Raw genomic sequence first — 15035 nt, forward strand, 5'->3', positions numbered from 1 at the left:
CATTTACATCTGGTTGTACCAAGTGCTGCAGCTCAGAGAGGGAGTTCTCAGACCTGCCTATTGTTTGGGCAACAACTCATTTGGCCAAGGGATGCATTTCCTTCAGGTCCTGGCTAATAAACCCTCTTTGTGGCTCTGAAAGCCAAACACAATGAGACTCTTTGATCTCCGTGCTCCTCAAGCAAAACTGCTCAAAGCAGTCATAAAGCGCGTGTTAAATCAGCCTCCACAGAACAGCTTTCTTCTTTTTAACACACAACCCTGCAAGAGCCTTTTAGCAAACAGGAACAAAACAACTATTCTCTTCATTTCAGCTATATCTCTGTTATTTATTTAGCCAGTTGCTACATTTAAAATACATTTTATAGTAAGAAAAATATCCAAAAAGCATAATTACATTGGTATAAAACTTAACATATTCAGATATTGCCAGTTTTCTACAGCCTCTTAAGTACATTATGACTCTTGCTAATGATTTTCAGCTATATTTAACACCAGCTGTGATTTACTGTGGCTTTCTGATCTCCTACAATCACAGAGCTTCCTGATTTACAAGTTAGCCACTGACCAGCTGGCTGACCCCTTTGGCCACAGATGGTCAGATGTCCAGCACACTGGCCGGAGCCCCGGCTCCTCTTTCAAACAAAACACAGAAAATAAATCTGACCTAAAGGGTCCGATGTGCACCCAAAGTCTATTCAGCAGGCACAGAAAAGCCCCATGCAGAAATACTGCTCAGAGGTGAAAGGTCACAGAAGTGGGATGTGGTTCTGTTCTCTCTCTAGACCCGGAGAACCTCTGGTCAACACATGACAAGACTTGAGCCTATGAATCATTCACAAGTTTGGGTGTCAACAAACGCGACGACTGCTTCCACCTGAATCCAAGACTTTTTCTGAGATTATGTTAAGTTGGAGAGAATGTGGAATGAGATCAAGATGAGGGTAAATTAGGGTTATAAGTAAAATCTCTACTTTTTTTCCAACTAGTTCTGGTTTTAATTGATTTATTTTTCTGAAAATGAATTTACATATGACAGAAAATATTTTCAAACAGTGGCTTTTATTTCAATCATCCCTTCTTTGAGTTTTACGATGGAGTAAGAGGCTCAGGCAAAAATATTTGTTGTTTTAATTACGAGAATAAGTTCATAATATTAGAATAAAGACGCCATTTTACCAGGTGAAAGTTTTACAATTACAAGAGAAAAGCTGTTTTAAGAAGAAAAAACATTGGATAATTGTTGCTTTTTTCATGTTGGAGTTCTCTACTTCTTAATTCTCCAAATATTATGACTCTCATATTATTTTGACTTTATTCTCATAAAATAAAAATTCTTAGTCTGGCCCTTGTATGTTGTCAAAGAGTTGATCTGAATTCAAAGTCCAAATAAACAGAAGCTCTAAAAAATGCCTGTCAAACAAGATGAACGCTTTGAACTATGGAAACCTAAAGAGTGCAATAGTGAAAATAAATCTAGATTTACAAAGAAAATTAACCTTCAAAAACCAAAGATTTGATTTATTGATCAAATCGATTTAGCCCAATAGCAGAGGCAAGGAGACAATCCAGACTTGAACCTCATCACTAAAGACAAATTGTTAAAATGACCAGTGGAAACATGCAAACAATTAAAAGAAGGGTTTGATTCCTGCGATAATTCCTCTAGCTGTACATTTGTAGTTAAACCTAGACCAAACTATTTTAGTTAGGTCTAGGTTTGGTCTCTTTGAGAACTGGAGAGCTTCCTGAGGAGAATAACTTTGGATGTGTTTCCATCACTAAAACTCTGAAATGATGAAGTGATAAAGCCAGTAAGCGGGCAATAGACAAATAAAACCAATATATAGGTTCAATATACCTCAGGCTTTACCCTTTTTTAAATTCCAGAGTGTCTGTTTAAGGTTTAGGACACAATAAAAACAGATCTCCCTGAAATAATGAAAGGATAATTAAAGGAGTCTTAGTCTACGGAAAAAGCAAAAAGTAATATCTGAAGCGAAACTCACCAAGGCCTCCAATGGTGTGTTTGTGAGCGGAGGCCTGCAGCTGGAGTGGAGCGCTTTCCGGCTGACTTTCCTCGTGGTAGAAGAGCCTGTAGCCGCGCACGCTGGCCGAGTTCCTGGGCGTCAGATGCCAGCGTGCTGAAATGGTGGTGCAGTTCAGAGGCTCCAGGTACAGCTCAGGAGCAAGAGGAACTGCACAGAGACAGAGTTAGAAACGCCTACGTATTAAAGCAGGATATCGGAAATGTATTTACCAAGGTTTTACATCATTTTATTCTCTGTCAGTCAGAATAAGCTGTGCCATTCTGATTCACAGAACACACCCAGTAATGGTCGCTCTTCCTCTGATGACTTTGAACAAGGGAATTTTAAAGAACCCCACAAACTTTATCCAAAATCGAGCCAAAATCGACTCTCCTTGATGTAAATGCATGGTGAAAATTAATTTTGTTCAACACCAAATTAACTATTTTGATAAAACTCTGGGCAAAGCGTTGTTTGACCAAGGATTGATGACGTTCTTGGTCAAACAACACTTGGTCAAAGGATTGATGCCGTGTTTTACGTGGAAATGCGCTTAGATGGCAATATTGATATTTCTCCTCAACAAGTCTGCTTCCACAATCCGGTTGTTGTGTCCACACCAGACATGAATGCTTTTGAGGAACTTTTATAGTCACACAATGCATAATTATGTACAATTGTACGATTCTTTACTAACTTTAATAATCACACCTGCCATAGCAGGGAGTGAAATTAATCTAATGAAACGCTCTTTTAATAGACGGTAAATTGTGAAAATAACTTGTTAGATATTGAAAGTTTCAGTTGTTATGGATAAACAGGCAAATATATTTAGTCACAAGATATTTAAAGAACTGCATGCAATTAAAATAAGCAAAAAAATACAGGCGGAGATTTGAAACTTAGGTGTAAAAGGGTTAAAGATGACTAGTAAAAAATAATCTCAATTGTTAGCATTTAAAAATATGTCCTAATAGTTTGTTTCTTTAGGAACTAATACTGAAACCCTAAAAGCATAAACCTAAAGCCTGGAAGTAGCTAATTCATTATCTGAACAACATCACAGGTGCAACAACCATAAAGCTTTCACTAAAATTTAGGAGCTTTACGTCCTGCTTGAGTCTCATGACAAATCAAAATGGTGCACCTTGAGCACTCGATGCCTTTGGCGTGCGGTGAGACGTCCAAGCGGACTGCTCTCCCCACCCTACACCGGTGGCAGCCACAAGTCGCAGAAGGTAGATGGTGTCCGGCTGCAGGTTTTCCAGGAGATGTTGGGTCTTCTCTCCAGGCAGCTCTATTTGTGATACTGCGCTCTCCGAACTGGTGCGATAGGACAGGCGGTAGCTCGAAACGCGCCCACGACTCAGCTTCATTGGAAGAGGTTGCCATGACACCTGAATGTCTGTGGGGCTGCGGCTGGTCAGGCTGATCTCCGGCGCCCGGAGAGGAACTGTGAAAGGGAAATACAGAAATAGATTGTGAAACAAATGGTTTTCAGAAGTGAAATTAAAGGCAGCTCTAACCCAAAGGTAAAGTTTGGAGCATAAAATAGTTGCACAAAAATAACGAGCTGATATATATGTAGGTCTTAACTAAAACAAATGTACAGTTTCTAACAGTTCAAATTGATAAACTGCTTTTTGGTCTTCCAAGAAAGATAAAATAAACTATTAGCCAGAATTTTAACAGGAAGTTATATGATAGACATTGTTCTTGCTGTACAGATCAATCAAAGAAGAAAATTAAATTCATCTTCTATAGATATATTAATTGTTATCTAGTTTTAAAGCGATCCAACCTTTGGATTTAACCTTTCACCTACTGAGACCCTTTTCTCGTCTCTGCCCACTTTAACTAACCTGCTGGATTTTATGATTTAGCCAAAATGACTCAGTAGTTTAAGTTTCTTTCTCAAAAATACTAAATGTTTTTCTGACCTTCCAAATTTGTGGTACAGTTTTGCTAAAAAAAGAAAAAAAAAGAGAGACCAAAACAACAATACTTAGGTGATCTTTATTTAGGCAACCTGCAAAAGGTCGTCCCTTTCAGGTGCCGTAAACAGTAATGTTTTGGTGTATTTGTTGCCATGGTTACACCAAAATCCACTTCTGATTGGCTGAACAGTCTGTCAAGACATTTTCTCTCTCATTGTCCCGATAGGCTGCGTTGTTTTCAAAGAGACAGAAATAGAAACTTTCATCCTCAATGGAAATCGAACTGATCAACTCGTGAACTGTTGATCAGATCACGAGTTGATTTTCTACATTATTTTTATCTATTTCTGGGTGCAACTCTGTAAGATTCCCTTTTTGTTTTTCACAACTGGGTTGTGAAACATTCCCAAGTACGTCGTCCGTTTCTGAATCTAAAGAACCTGTAGACATAAAAACCTGGAATAAAAGAGATCATCGAGTTTTCCTCTGTGTTCAGGTCACTAAGGTAAAGAGACGAGCGTAAAGAAACCAAATATCTCTAACAACTAGTCCAAGAGCAGAAACAGTGGCAGCACAAGGCCCTTTATAATTGTCCTGAGAGGATTCTGGTGTGATTGTTGGTGGATTATTTGGTGATTTGTCGTCTTATTACTTTGCTTTTTTGTTATAGAAGTGGTTATTAGTTGATTCATAGTAAGTTATTCAATACAGTCCATTTTATTTGTAAAGCACAATATGTTTACCCAAAGTGCTGTACAATAGGGACAGCTAAACCGAGACATTAATAATAAAACAAAACATTAATAGCGGAGTAAGACAGTAAAAAGACTACAGGTGTTATACGATGGAAAACAACAAACCAATTCACATTTTGTCAAAAGCAAAAACAGCAACAGAAGACACTTGCCAAATATTTAATGGCAACTTGTTCTACAATTTTGGCACAACAACAGAAAAGAACCTCTAATGGGATAATTTTTCCTTCTTCTTTTTAGTGCAATCGTCACTAAAGGTATACAATTCATCCATTAGAGGCAATTCATTTTACGGGCACGTTATGATACCGAGCTGGCTTTTAAAAACCAATTAAACTGATTGATTTGTTGATTAAAATGTCTATAGGCCTCACCGTCCTCCAGCGTGTGCTGGAACACGTGGTCCGACATGCGACTGGCTCCCATGGGCATGTAGGCCACCACGTAGAAGGTGTAGTTACGAGCCGGCTCCAGATCATCAATAATGTAGCGAGTCGTATCGTTTCCGATGACTACTTGATATTCCTCGTTGTTTAATCCTGGACAGAAGATTAGATTAGGAGATGATTAAACTTTATCAAAATCTTCACTCAGATCCAAAAACCTTGGATAGAAAAGAAAACCAAGTCCATAATTTACATCCAATACCTGCTATAAAATTAATTAGTCTTATTAGGTGTAATGATGTTAAAATTTCCTGAGAGCTACAATCACTTGCTGACTAAAATCTGCAAATTCTCAACTAAGATTTGTGGCGCAGAAGAAAAAAAAGACCAGCACTGATTCTTGACCTGGTAAACAAAATACTTCAGAGTAAACAAAAAGACTCTCTAAATAGACCGAAAGCCTCAGCAGGCTTCAGTGAAAAGAAACAATGCTTCCCTTTCTGTCAAATCCACACCGTTTTGTTGTCTGGCAGAATACACACTTTTGAGCACTCCATCACACAGACTAATTAGTTCCTCCTTGCTGCAGAGCCTCTCTGTCAACAACCTCAGGTGCAGAGTGCACTGTCTGATACTCTGTCAATGTCAATGGACAGCTATTCTTTCTGAAAGAGACCAACGTGATTGTGTTGAAAAAAAAATCTATACTGAGAGCTGAAAATCCCTGACAGATATCAGGGTTTCAGGAACGAAACAGAAGGAATTTGCTCAGCTCCTGTTTTGACCTCTTTATCCAACACCATGCAGGTGGTCCTTTCTTCAAGTTGAATTCTGTACATTTCCTTTCCAAAGGAAAGTCAGCAGCTTTGTCGTTAAGTACTGTGCATTTTTTTTGGAAACGTTGCAGTGTTTGAATGTGAGTTTTGTCATCAGCGGAAATCTAAAATACTTGAAGGTTTTTGTGCTGCTACAATGCATTCCCGTTGCTTTTCAGGGTGAATTATCAGCCAGAGAAAAAGACTATCCCTCTTGAAATTCTTGACAAAAACGACGAAAAAAAGGAGAAAAGACTGACTCAAAATCCAAAGTATCAGGACATTATTTACCTTCTGCTTTCATGTAGTGCACAGAATATGCAATAACTTTATCAGAGTTGTACTGAGGTCTGTCCCAAGCCAAGAGGATGGCGGAGCTGGACACGGTGTCAGCTCGGATATTTCTGGGCGCGCTCGGTCGGTCCTCTGACATCACCACGATGAGCCTCGCCATGGACAGGACTGACCCCAGCTCATTCTCTGCCTGGCACTGATAGATGGCATCGTCTTCCAGGATGATCTGGTTGATGACCAGTTTGCTAGAAGATAGAAAAATAAAGATCATAAAACCCGTTTATCTTCACCAAAGTCTCCCCGTTCTAAAAACCTGAAACCAGTGAAGCCGTGAGTGAGAGTCTCTTCGAACATTCAACATTAGTTGCGTTTCCATCAATCTTAAAATTGCAGCCACTGCAATTATGGAATAAATTTGTTTTTACATCAATTTTGAAAGAAAGTTACGTTTTTTGATAAAAGGTTTTACCCTAACCCAATACTTGAACAACTTGAACAAGCCTATTCATGTCTGATTTTAATTCCATTTCTTATTTAAAGGAAATGCCACAATTGCACAATTGTGTTTTTGCGACATCGGCACAATATCAGAAAAAGTTTTGCATACATTTCTAATGGAAGTGATTCTTAATAATTTGGCTAAAACATTGGAAAACCAACAAATGTTTTAAAATACAAATAACCTATGCATACTTTAGCTATTTTTTGTGGTATTTTTGTATTAAATAAATCCTGCATTAAGTTTCAACAACAGAATGACACAAGTATTGGTAATATTTATTATTTATTCCCATCATTACTTTGGAAACCAAGTGTTTTATTTGGTTTAAATCATTTTCCACAAACATCATCAAAGAAATTCTATTAATCCTCTTTTGGTAAACGCTTTATGTTTTGTCTTGCTTTAAAATCTAAAAGCAGAAATAAAATGGTGGTTCTTTAAAAATGAACACAAATTTCCTATTGTAGATACCTGTTAAACATTTTTACGTTGTATTTTAACAAAGAGTTATGTAAAATGAGTGGCTCTAGACATGTTTATTTGTCTCTGGTTTGTAAAGGTTGCTGACCTCTTTTCTCTGCTGTTGTCGGTCTATAATTACTGTAACAAGCAACGACGGTTAAATAAGGAGCAAGAACACATTATTGGAAAACCAACTAAAATCCAATCTACACTGCTGTAAATTATTCAGTTTCCTTTTTACTGCAGGGACAAAAGTAAATTATTTATTTAAGCAGCTTAGAACTGGTTTCCAGCCACTCTTAAAGGACTGTTTTTGCATTCATGTAAACCAAATTGAATTGTCAGGGAAGTCATTTTAAAACACCGAACTTCAGGTAAATCTCTGGTAGGAACAGACCTGTGGTACATCTTGATGCGCCCGTTGGAGTGAACTTTCTCTCCGTTCTTGAACCACGTAATCTGAGGCGCTGGCGCTCCCTCGGCTTGGCACACAAAACGAGCGGTGCCAGCGCGCGGACGGGTCAAGCTCTCTGGCCACTCCACAAAGGATGGAGGCGCTTTACAGCGGCACAAAAGCCAAGTTTCAAAGTTATAAATCATCCAAATTAAATTAATATACTGAATATATAAATCTTCACCTAGCACTGTGACGTTAGCTGAAGCAACAGTAAAATTGCGTGTGCCCGGAGTGGTGGCTCTGCACATGTAGACTCCGCCATGTTGGGGCTTGATGTCTGTGATGATGAGGTTACCATTGCCCAACACTTTGGTGTTGTAAACATCAATAGACTTGCTGTCTGCGCGGCTCCAGGAGATCAGGGGTCGGGGATTCCCTGTGGCCAGGCACTCCAGGATGGCACTCTGGTGCAGCGATACAGAGACATTCTGAGGCCCAGCGATGATGCGTGGCCTCTGAGGAAGAATGAGGCCAGGAGCTTGGTAGAGACAAAACACAGAGAATCAGTGATTTCACCAAGAGTTTCAGTAAACATGTAAAATTCACATTTTGCATGTTTTTGTTCTACTATTTGAGGTCTACTGCTTCTAAAAGCAGCCCAAGCGCTTAAAAAAAAATCACATCCCAGTTTTTAAGTCACAATCAACTGGCATTGCACCGTTACCTAGCAACCCAAGCCGAGCTCAGCCCATCACCTAGCAACCAAGCGGAACTCCAACAAGTTTGGTCAGCTGGCAAAAGGCTGCTGGAATAGACAAGTGTTTTGTTGTGCACTTATGATTCACTATATTTATATAGGCCTGTCACAATAATCAATAAACCAATTAATTGCGTGATAAATTAAAGCAACTTCAAATATTTCCACTGGCATGATTTATTGTTAATCTCGATTTTTCTCTCTTCCTACCAAAAACCGGATGACAGTCTTCACTTTGGTGCTTTGGTCTCAACTAGCCCTTTTTCTGAGGACAATTTTGTTTACAAAGACTTCAAACTTCATTTTATTTGTTGTTTTATTTATTTTGGACATTTAAAATGTTAAAATTTGAAGTTTACTGATCCTTTAGAACAAGTAGTTCCCAAAGTGTGGGGCGCTGTGCCATTGCAGGGGGGAGGAGGGGTGGGAAGCGGTATGAATGAAAAAAACCAACAAAAAAACAGCTACACAAAGTGTTTCACTGTAAAGATGGTTTGTAGTTTGTTTTGTTGCAACCTGAAGTGTGAAATAAACTTCAGTGGAGTTTGAAAACAAAATATGTGTACAGGTTTATGTCTGGTTGAACGATGTTTGTGCCCAGTTGATTTTATTTTCTTTTTTGGGGGGAATTTTATTGTAATCCATAGGGGGGCCAGAAGAAAATCTTTGGGAACCTCTGCTCTAGAATGTGTTCATGCATTATTATTTTGCCATTACCATTATATTACTTAAAAATGGTCTCAAAACAACAATATTATCGTTTATCACAATAGCTTCTGGAACAATTTATTGTCCAGCAAAAGTTGTTGTCATGGCCTATAATATACATATATTATGAACAATTGCACATCTGTTTGCAGCCATTTTCAGGTGCGAGTGTAAATGTTGAGTTGGGGCGTAGAAAGGAGATCAAAGGAGATCTCACCAGAACTGACCAGACTAAAATCTCATAATCTAAGAATGATTTTGTGCAAAAAATGCAATGAACATGTTTTGTATAGCCAGTAGACCAATCCTAACCTGTTCAATGAAGTATAATAAGTCACCTGTCACTTAAAGTTATGCTCTATTCCCAAGATTTATATCAAATAATTTTATCTGTGTGGGTTTACATACCTGGGGCTACAGTGAGAGTGGCTTCGATGCTTCGCCGCCGGCTGGCGATGTTGGTGGCTATGCAGCGGTAGTGCCCAGCATCTCCTCGCTGCACGCCTTGGATCTGAAGAACGCCGCTGGGCAGGACTGTGATTCTGAATGGCAGGGAAGGAACTACATGTCAGATAACAACTAGAAATGGACAAATAAACTTGATGGGGAACTAATTAATATTCCCTTAGCTAGTTTTGATTGGTAGTTGAAGGGTCAAACTCTGATATGTGTGTTGCTTTTTACATGCGTTCTAATCTAAATAGTCCAATTATGTTCAGTCTGCAAACACACTTATTTTCACTATGTTCTAAAAGTGTTAAAAAGTAACGCACATGATTTTAAACTGTAGATGATGTTGCATACCTGTCAGTGAAGAGGGGTAATGTGACCCGGTTGAACTCCCAAGTGATGATGGGAGGAGGATGGGAACTGATTTTACAGGAAAACCTGGCAACTGAGCCCTCAGCCACCACTACGGACGACGGCTGGAGTGCAAAAGATGGCATACCTGCACAAAGGAATAGAAATAATAATACCCTGTATTTGAGTCTTGGAAAAGGGATGCTTTAGTAGCATGTTGTAGAAAAAAGAAGGAAAATCCATTCTAACTCTGCAAAGTTTTCCTTTGTATTATTGCTGTGTTGTACAAAAGTACCGGTAAATCTCACTGATCTTTGCTGTGAAGAAGCAAGCACAACTGAATGCAGGTAAACAAAAATAAGGTTTGATGGTTCAAGTGATTCTGTATTGAATTCAGTTCTTTTAGCAGTAGTTCCAGTAGTTATTACTGTTTTAGTACCTTTTTTTAAAACAAACTATCTGAGAAAGCATTTTTTAATCTCAAACTGTATCACAATTATCAAAACTATTCAATACAGAAAAATATTGATTACTTTCTTGCCTTGATTCAGTTAAAACGTCATTCAGCAGAATAAATAATGTTTTTTTACAACAGTTTTGTGCACAAACTTTGAAGTGATTCATGCTGCTTTTTACGTGATGAACGTGAAGGGGGCGCTCTATTTGGAAATTAGATTTACACTGCAAACACATATACTGATTTGGCAGTATAATTTGATCTGCAAAATCACATATACTGCAGATTTTGCAGTATTTGTGAGAACCAATATTGGTACTGCAGGCTCATGAATCTCCGCTCGCTTTTCAGTTGAATTCATTCAGCTTCACTTCATATGTAAAGAAAGACTCAAACAAGAAAATAACGTTATAAAAGACAGTCAAATGAAAGATAGCTATGTACATTGAATTAAAAATGTTTAGGTGATGAACTATGAACATGAATTAAGTCATTTAAAGCTGGCTGAACTGATTATAAAACTAGTTCTTATTAAGGTGAACTGGCACAGCATTGATTTGCAGCATCCGTCAGTCAGTCAGTCAGTCAGTCAGTCAGTCAGTCAGTCAGTCAGTCAGTCAGTGGACGTCGTGCCGTAAGACCTAAAGCCAGAGACGAGCCGCGTGCTGCAGGAAGGTGTTGACTGCAGTAGAACAGCTACATCCTGCAAGGATAAGGTTTCCCTGAAACTGAACCTGGGTCAACAACCAACTGACCCACAAGTAAATGAGACCCACTGGGAACTATCAGCAAGGCCTTTTATGCAACCACAGAAACGAAGGGAAAAGAAACAGAAAAAATACAGCAAAAGGAACAAAACGATGGAAGAAAAGTTAACAGAAATGCTTCAGTCTTACAAATATTTAAGTTGCTTTTTCTATTTTTGTCAGAAAAACACCAACGGATTTCTGAGTTGTAAAGCTCTTTATAAATGTAGATATAACTTGGAGTCCTTTTATTCTCAGAATCTGCATCAGAGACACAGCAAACAAGTAAACGAAATCTAAACGAAGATATGTTCAAATTACATTTCCTACACTAGAAATGTAATCTAATGTAATCTAGTGTAAGAAACACAGTTTCTAGTGCAAAAATCTACACTTAAAATAAGACATGGCAAATTTGAAGTCAATAATGACTGATTATTGATTTAAAAATCTTTTGTCACGTAAAGATACGTGACAGATTATTGTCTTGTAAGTGAAACTAGTATTTTTTTAATCAATATTAAAGAATTACTGATTAAAACGAGCTCCGGTAACTTTCAGAAAAGTTACTTGTAAGTTAGTTTTTATTTACACTATAAACTGGACAAAAAATACACAGTAAATTTTGTAAATCGTTTTTTTTTCTGACACATCGCTACCTCTGCTTTTGAGAAAGCTGTGCAGGAAATTCGTGTGCTGCAGTAAACGCAGCGTGGTGAGCACGGAGGAATGATGGATGTCTCTGTGTAAGCAGCGCTGCCAGGTGTTATGGTGCTAAACAGCAGGAGAGCTCGGACTTCCAAAGGAAACAAAACAATAAATTATGACATTTACAAGCCTGACAGCAACTTTCTTATAAATCACGCTGACATCCACGGAGGGAAGAACAGCACATTTCAAACAATAAACGTTTTATACAGGTTCGATTTGGTTCTGTTTGGACATGAGGCAAATTGTGGCCTGGATCAGACGTCCTCCTCACTCTGGTCCCGTTTAATCAAATTAGTCCTGAGCTGTTAGCGCGTTAGCTTCAGCTCCTTGGAGGCTGTTTGATGTGACGATGGAGGTGAGAAAAGGCCTTTCTGACCGACAGACCCACCATGTGTTGACGAGACGTGGCTACAGGCTACGAGCTCTTCTCATCCTACTCTACCTATTCTACAGGGAACAGTATTGAAAAACACAGGACGGTTATTGATTATTGGTAACCTATTAAGGCTAGATGGAAAGAAATCGATCTGAGCTTCTTTGTATATATTTCAACAAATTCTATTTTATTATTCCAGTAAATTTTAAAGGATTTAGAGGCATTAAGTTATGCTTTCTTTCTTTTTCTGTCTGCAGAACACACTTATTTTAGTAAACGTAAAAGCCTTTAAAGGTATTAAGTGTTGCTATTTCTTTTTTCTTTTACTTTTTATGTCTGTAAAACTTGCTTAGTTTTACCACAACAAAAACAAAACATTTTGAACTCAATCTTACCCACACAAAAAAAAAACACAGGGAGGTTATTGATTATTGATGACCTCTTAAGGCTATCAATAAGAAATCTATAGGATCTGAGCTTTTTTGTATTTGTTTCAACAAATTCTAGTCTATTCTATTATTTCAGTAAATTTAAAAGAATTTAAAGGCATTAAATGCTGTTATTTCTTTCCACTTTTTGTTCTTTTTCTGTCTGTAAAACTTTCTTAACTTTACTAAAAAAAATAAACTTAACATTTTGAACTCAACCCCACCCAAACAGAAAATAAAAACACAGGGACATTTATTGATTATTGATAAACTATTAAGGATAGGTGTAAAAAAAAATCAATACGATTTGAGTTTCTATGTATATATTTCAACATATCTTATTCTATTCTATTATTGTAGTAAATTTAAATGCATTAATTGCTACTTTTTTCCATTTTCTGTCTGTAAAACTTGTTTACTTCAGTAAATCTAAAAGCATTTAGAGGTATTAGGTTATGTTTTCTTTTCTCTTTTTCTGTCTCTAAAACTTGCATAACTTAACTAAAATGTGCAAAAACAAAAGTTTTGATTAAACATTTTGAACTCGGCTCCACTCAAACGGAAAATAAATACCTCTGCCATTTCCTCAAAAGCTTGAAGAAACAGTTCTGACCATCTGCCCCTCTCTGCAGTCTCACCTCTCACCTCTGACCTCCACAAATCCTGACTAACACTCGCTCAGGCAGCTCCCAATTTGACCACCCAAACCAGTCCTGGTGCTCACTGCTGCTTCACTTAAACCTTTCATTAAAGGATTTAAAATGTACTTTGTGAAGCAAAACAATCAACCAGCTGCAAAATATTATTATATCAAAATTAGATTATTCAGTTTTAAAGCTAAAACATTGTTCTTTGTGCTATTTTTAGGAATAAAAAGATGCCTCAATGACAAAAGAAATACAAAACAAAGTCTTTCTGGATTATTTTACAACTTGATCACCGTTCAGTCTAAACTAAAATACCAAAGTGAAGCATATCTACCAAAATACTGTAGACTTCAGATTGTGGCAACTCAACAAACTAGCCAACAAACTAAAGGTCAGTGGAGAGGTCAAGCCCAAACAAACGTCCTCTGCAAATGGCAGGAATTAGTTCAGCCCTCTCTCCTCTAGTCGCTATGGTTCGTTCATTAGGAAGCATCACAACTTATGTAAATAATTATTTCTGCTAAATACAAAAATTTCTCATCTTTTTTTGCTTCCGTTTTGTTCTGAACCAGTCGATTACGATTTCCTGGCGTTGAAGGGAAATTTGGTTTGTTTACTCAAAGGGCTGGATGATAAATCGACTTTATCAATCAATCAAAATTTGGTTTTTGAAGATTTAATTTAGGGAAAATCTGGATTTTTTTTCACAGATTCTTTGGGAATGCATCATTCAGAGTGATGTCACCACGCCCGACGGCCACCATCTTGTTCAACTAGCGTGTTTTACCGCTTTTATCGATTTGGCCTTTCAATTCAGGTAAACTCTACCACAAAACATCAGCGCCAGGCTACGATTAAGAAAACAAAGTGTGTGTGCAAGAATAAAGGTACAAAAGCACAATAACAAGAGAATGGAGTCATGTGAAAATAAAGTTCAAATAATGCGAGACTAAAATGTCAATTTTACCAGAATAAAGCTGTAGAAGAATGAAATATTAATCTTATGAAAAAATAAATAAATAAAATGAGGAATGTTGAGCATTTAGAAAAGTTTTGATCTTGATAACTCTAGAAACATTTCTCCCATTGAAACAACTTTTTTCTTGTAATTTTAATAAATTTCTTTTGGTCAAATTGCAGTTTTATTCTGCTCAAATTATGACTATAATGTTGTAATTAAGCAAAACTTCTTGTTGCCTGGTCCTAATACTCTGTTGATGATTCAAACAAAAAACACTTTTTCTATCAGTTGTCATTTCATTTTTAGAAAAGAAAGCAAAAAGGGAAATCGGATCGGGTCTGAAAACACAGTAAGCCTACTTACTCAGTTGTCTTAAAAGTGACATTAAATAACATTAATATTGATCAATCTTGTCAGACCTTGAAGGCAATAAGTTCACTAAATCAACCTACAAACTCTCCCATTTGCTTTTCCAAGTCCGATACGTTTCCATCAGTTGTTTACCAGATGCTCTTTTGCTTAGTTCCCTTAAAAAACACAAAAAAACCCACCAATTAATCAATTAAGCGATAGTTCTTCCTTAAGTTCACTGGCCCCTGTGAACTTTCATAAGAATATGAAAAATACGATAAGCTGCGAGACGAATGCAAAGCTGGAAAAGGCCACAAATCAATGGCTGGCTGTTTGGCAGATGTGCCGCTGCGTTGCAGAGTGTGCAGGACAGTCCAGTGACCATTGGCCTGGCTAAACAAAGACCTATTCCCATGAGCAGCGTGACCTCTAGACGCTGCAGTGGGGGAGCTCTACAGGCCATTCATCCACCTCCTCCAGCTCCTTATCTCTGTCACAAAGTTTTCCAATCAGT

At 37.7% G+C, this 15035-nt stretch overlaps 1 protein-coding gene across 1 annotated transcript in view; it reads right to left on the reverse strand.

The window, feature by feature from the left end:
• The window catches only part of prtga (protogenin homolog a (Gallus gallus)), a 38770-nt gene that overhangs the window by 16608 nt on the left and 7127 nt on the right, over positions 1-15035 (reverse strand). Inside the window, exons 3-10 of the mRNA XM_028015874.1 lie at positions 9848-9992; positions 9452-9585; positions 7820-8116; positions 7579-7738; positions 6215-6462; positions 5097-5261; positions 3178-3483; positions 2010-2198 (exon numbers count right to left, since the gene is read on the reverse strand). Of these exons, the coding sequence (XP_027871675.1) occupies positions 2010-2198; positions 3178-3483; positions 5097-5261; positions 6215-6462; positions 7579-7738; positions 7820-8116; positions 9452-9585; positions 9848-9992 (1644 nt within the window). The remainder of the gene's footprint in view (positions 1-2009; positions 2199-3177; positions 3484-5096; positions 5262-6214; positions 6463-7578; positions 7739-7819; positions 8117-9451; positions 9586-9847; positions 9993-15035) is intronic.

This window comes from Xiphophorus couchianus, chromosome 4 (genome assembly GCF_001444195.1).
Source record: "Xiphophorus couchianus chromosome 4, X_couchianus-1.0, whole genome shotgun sequence".
NCBI classification, from domain to species: Eukaryota; Metazoa; Chordata; class Actinopteri; order Cyprinodontiformes; family Poeciliidae; genus Xiphophorus; species Xiphophorus couchianus.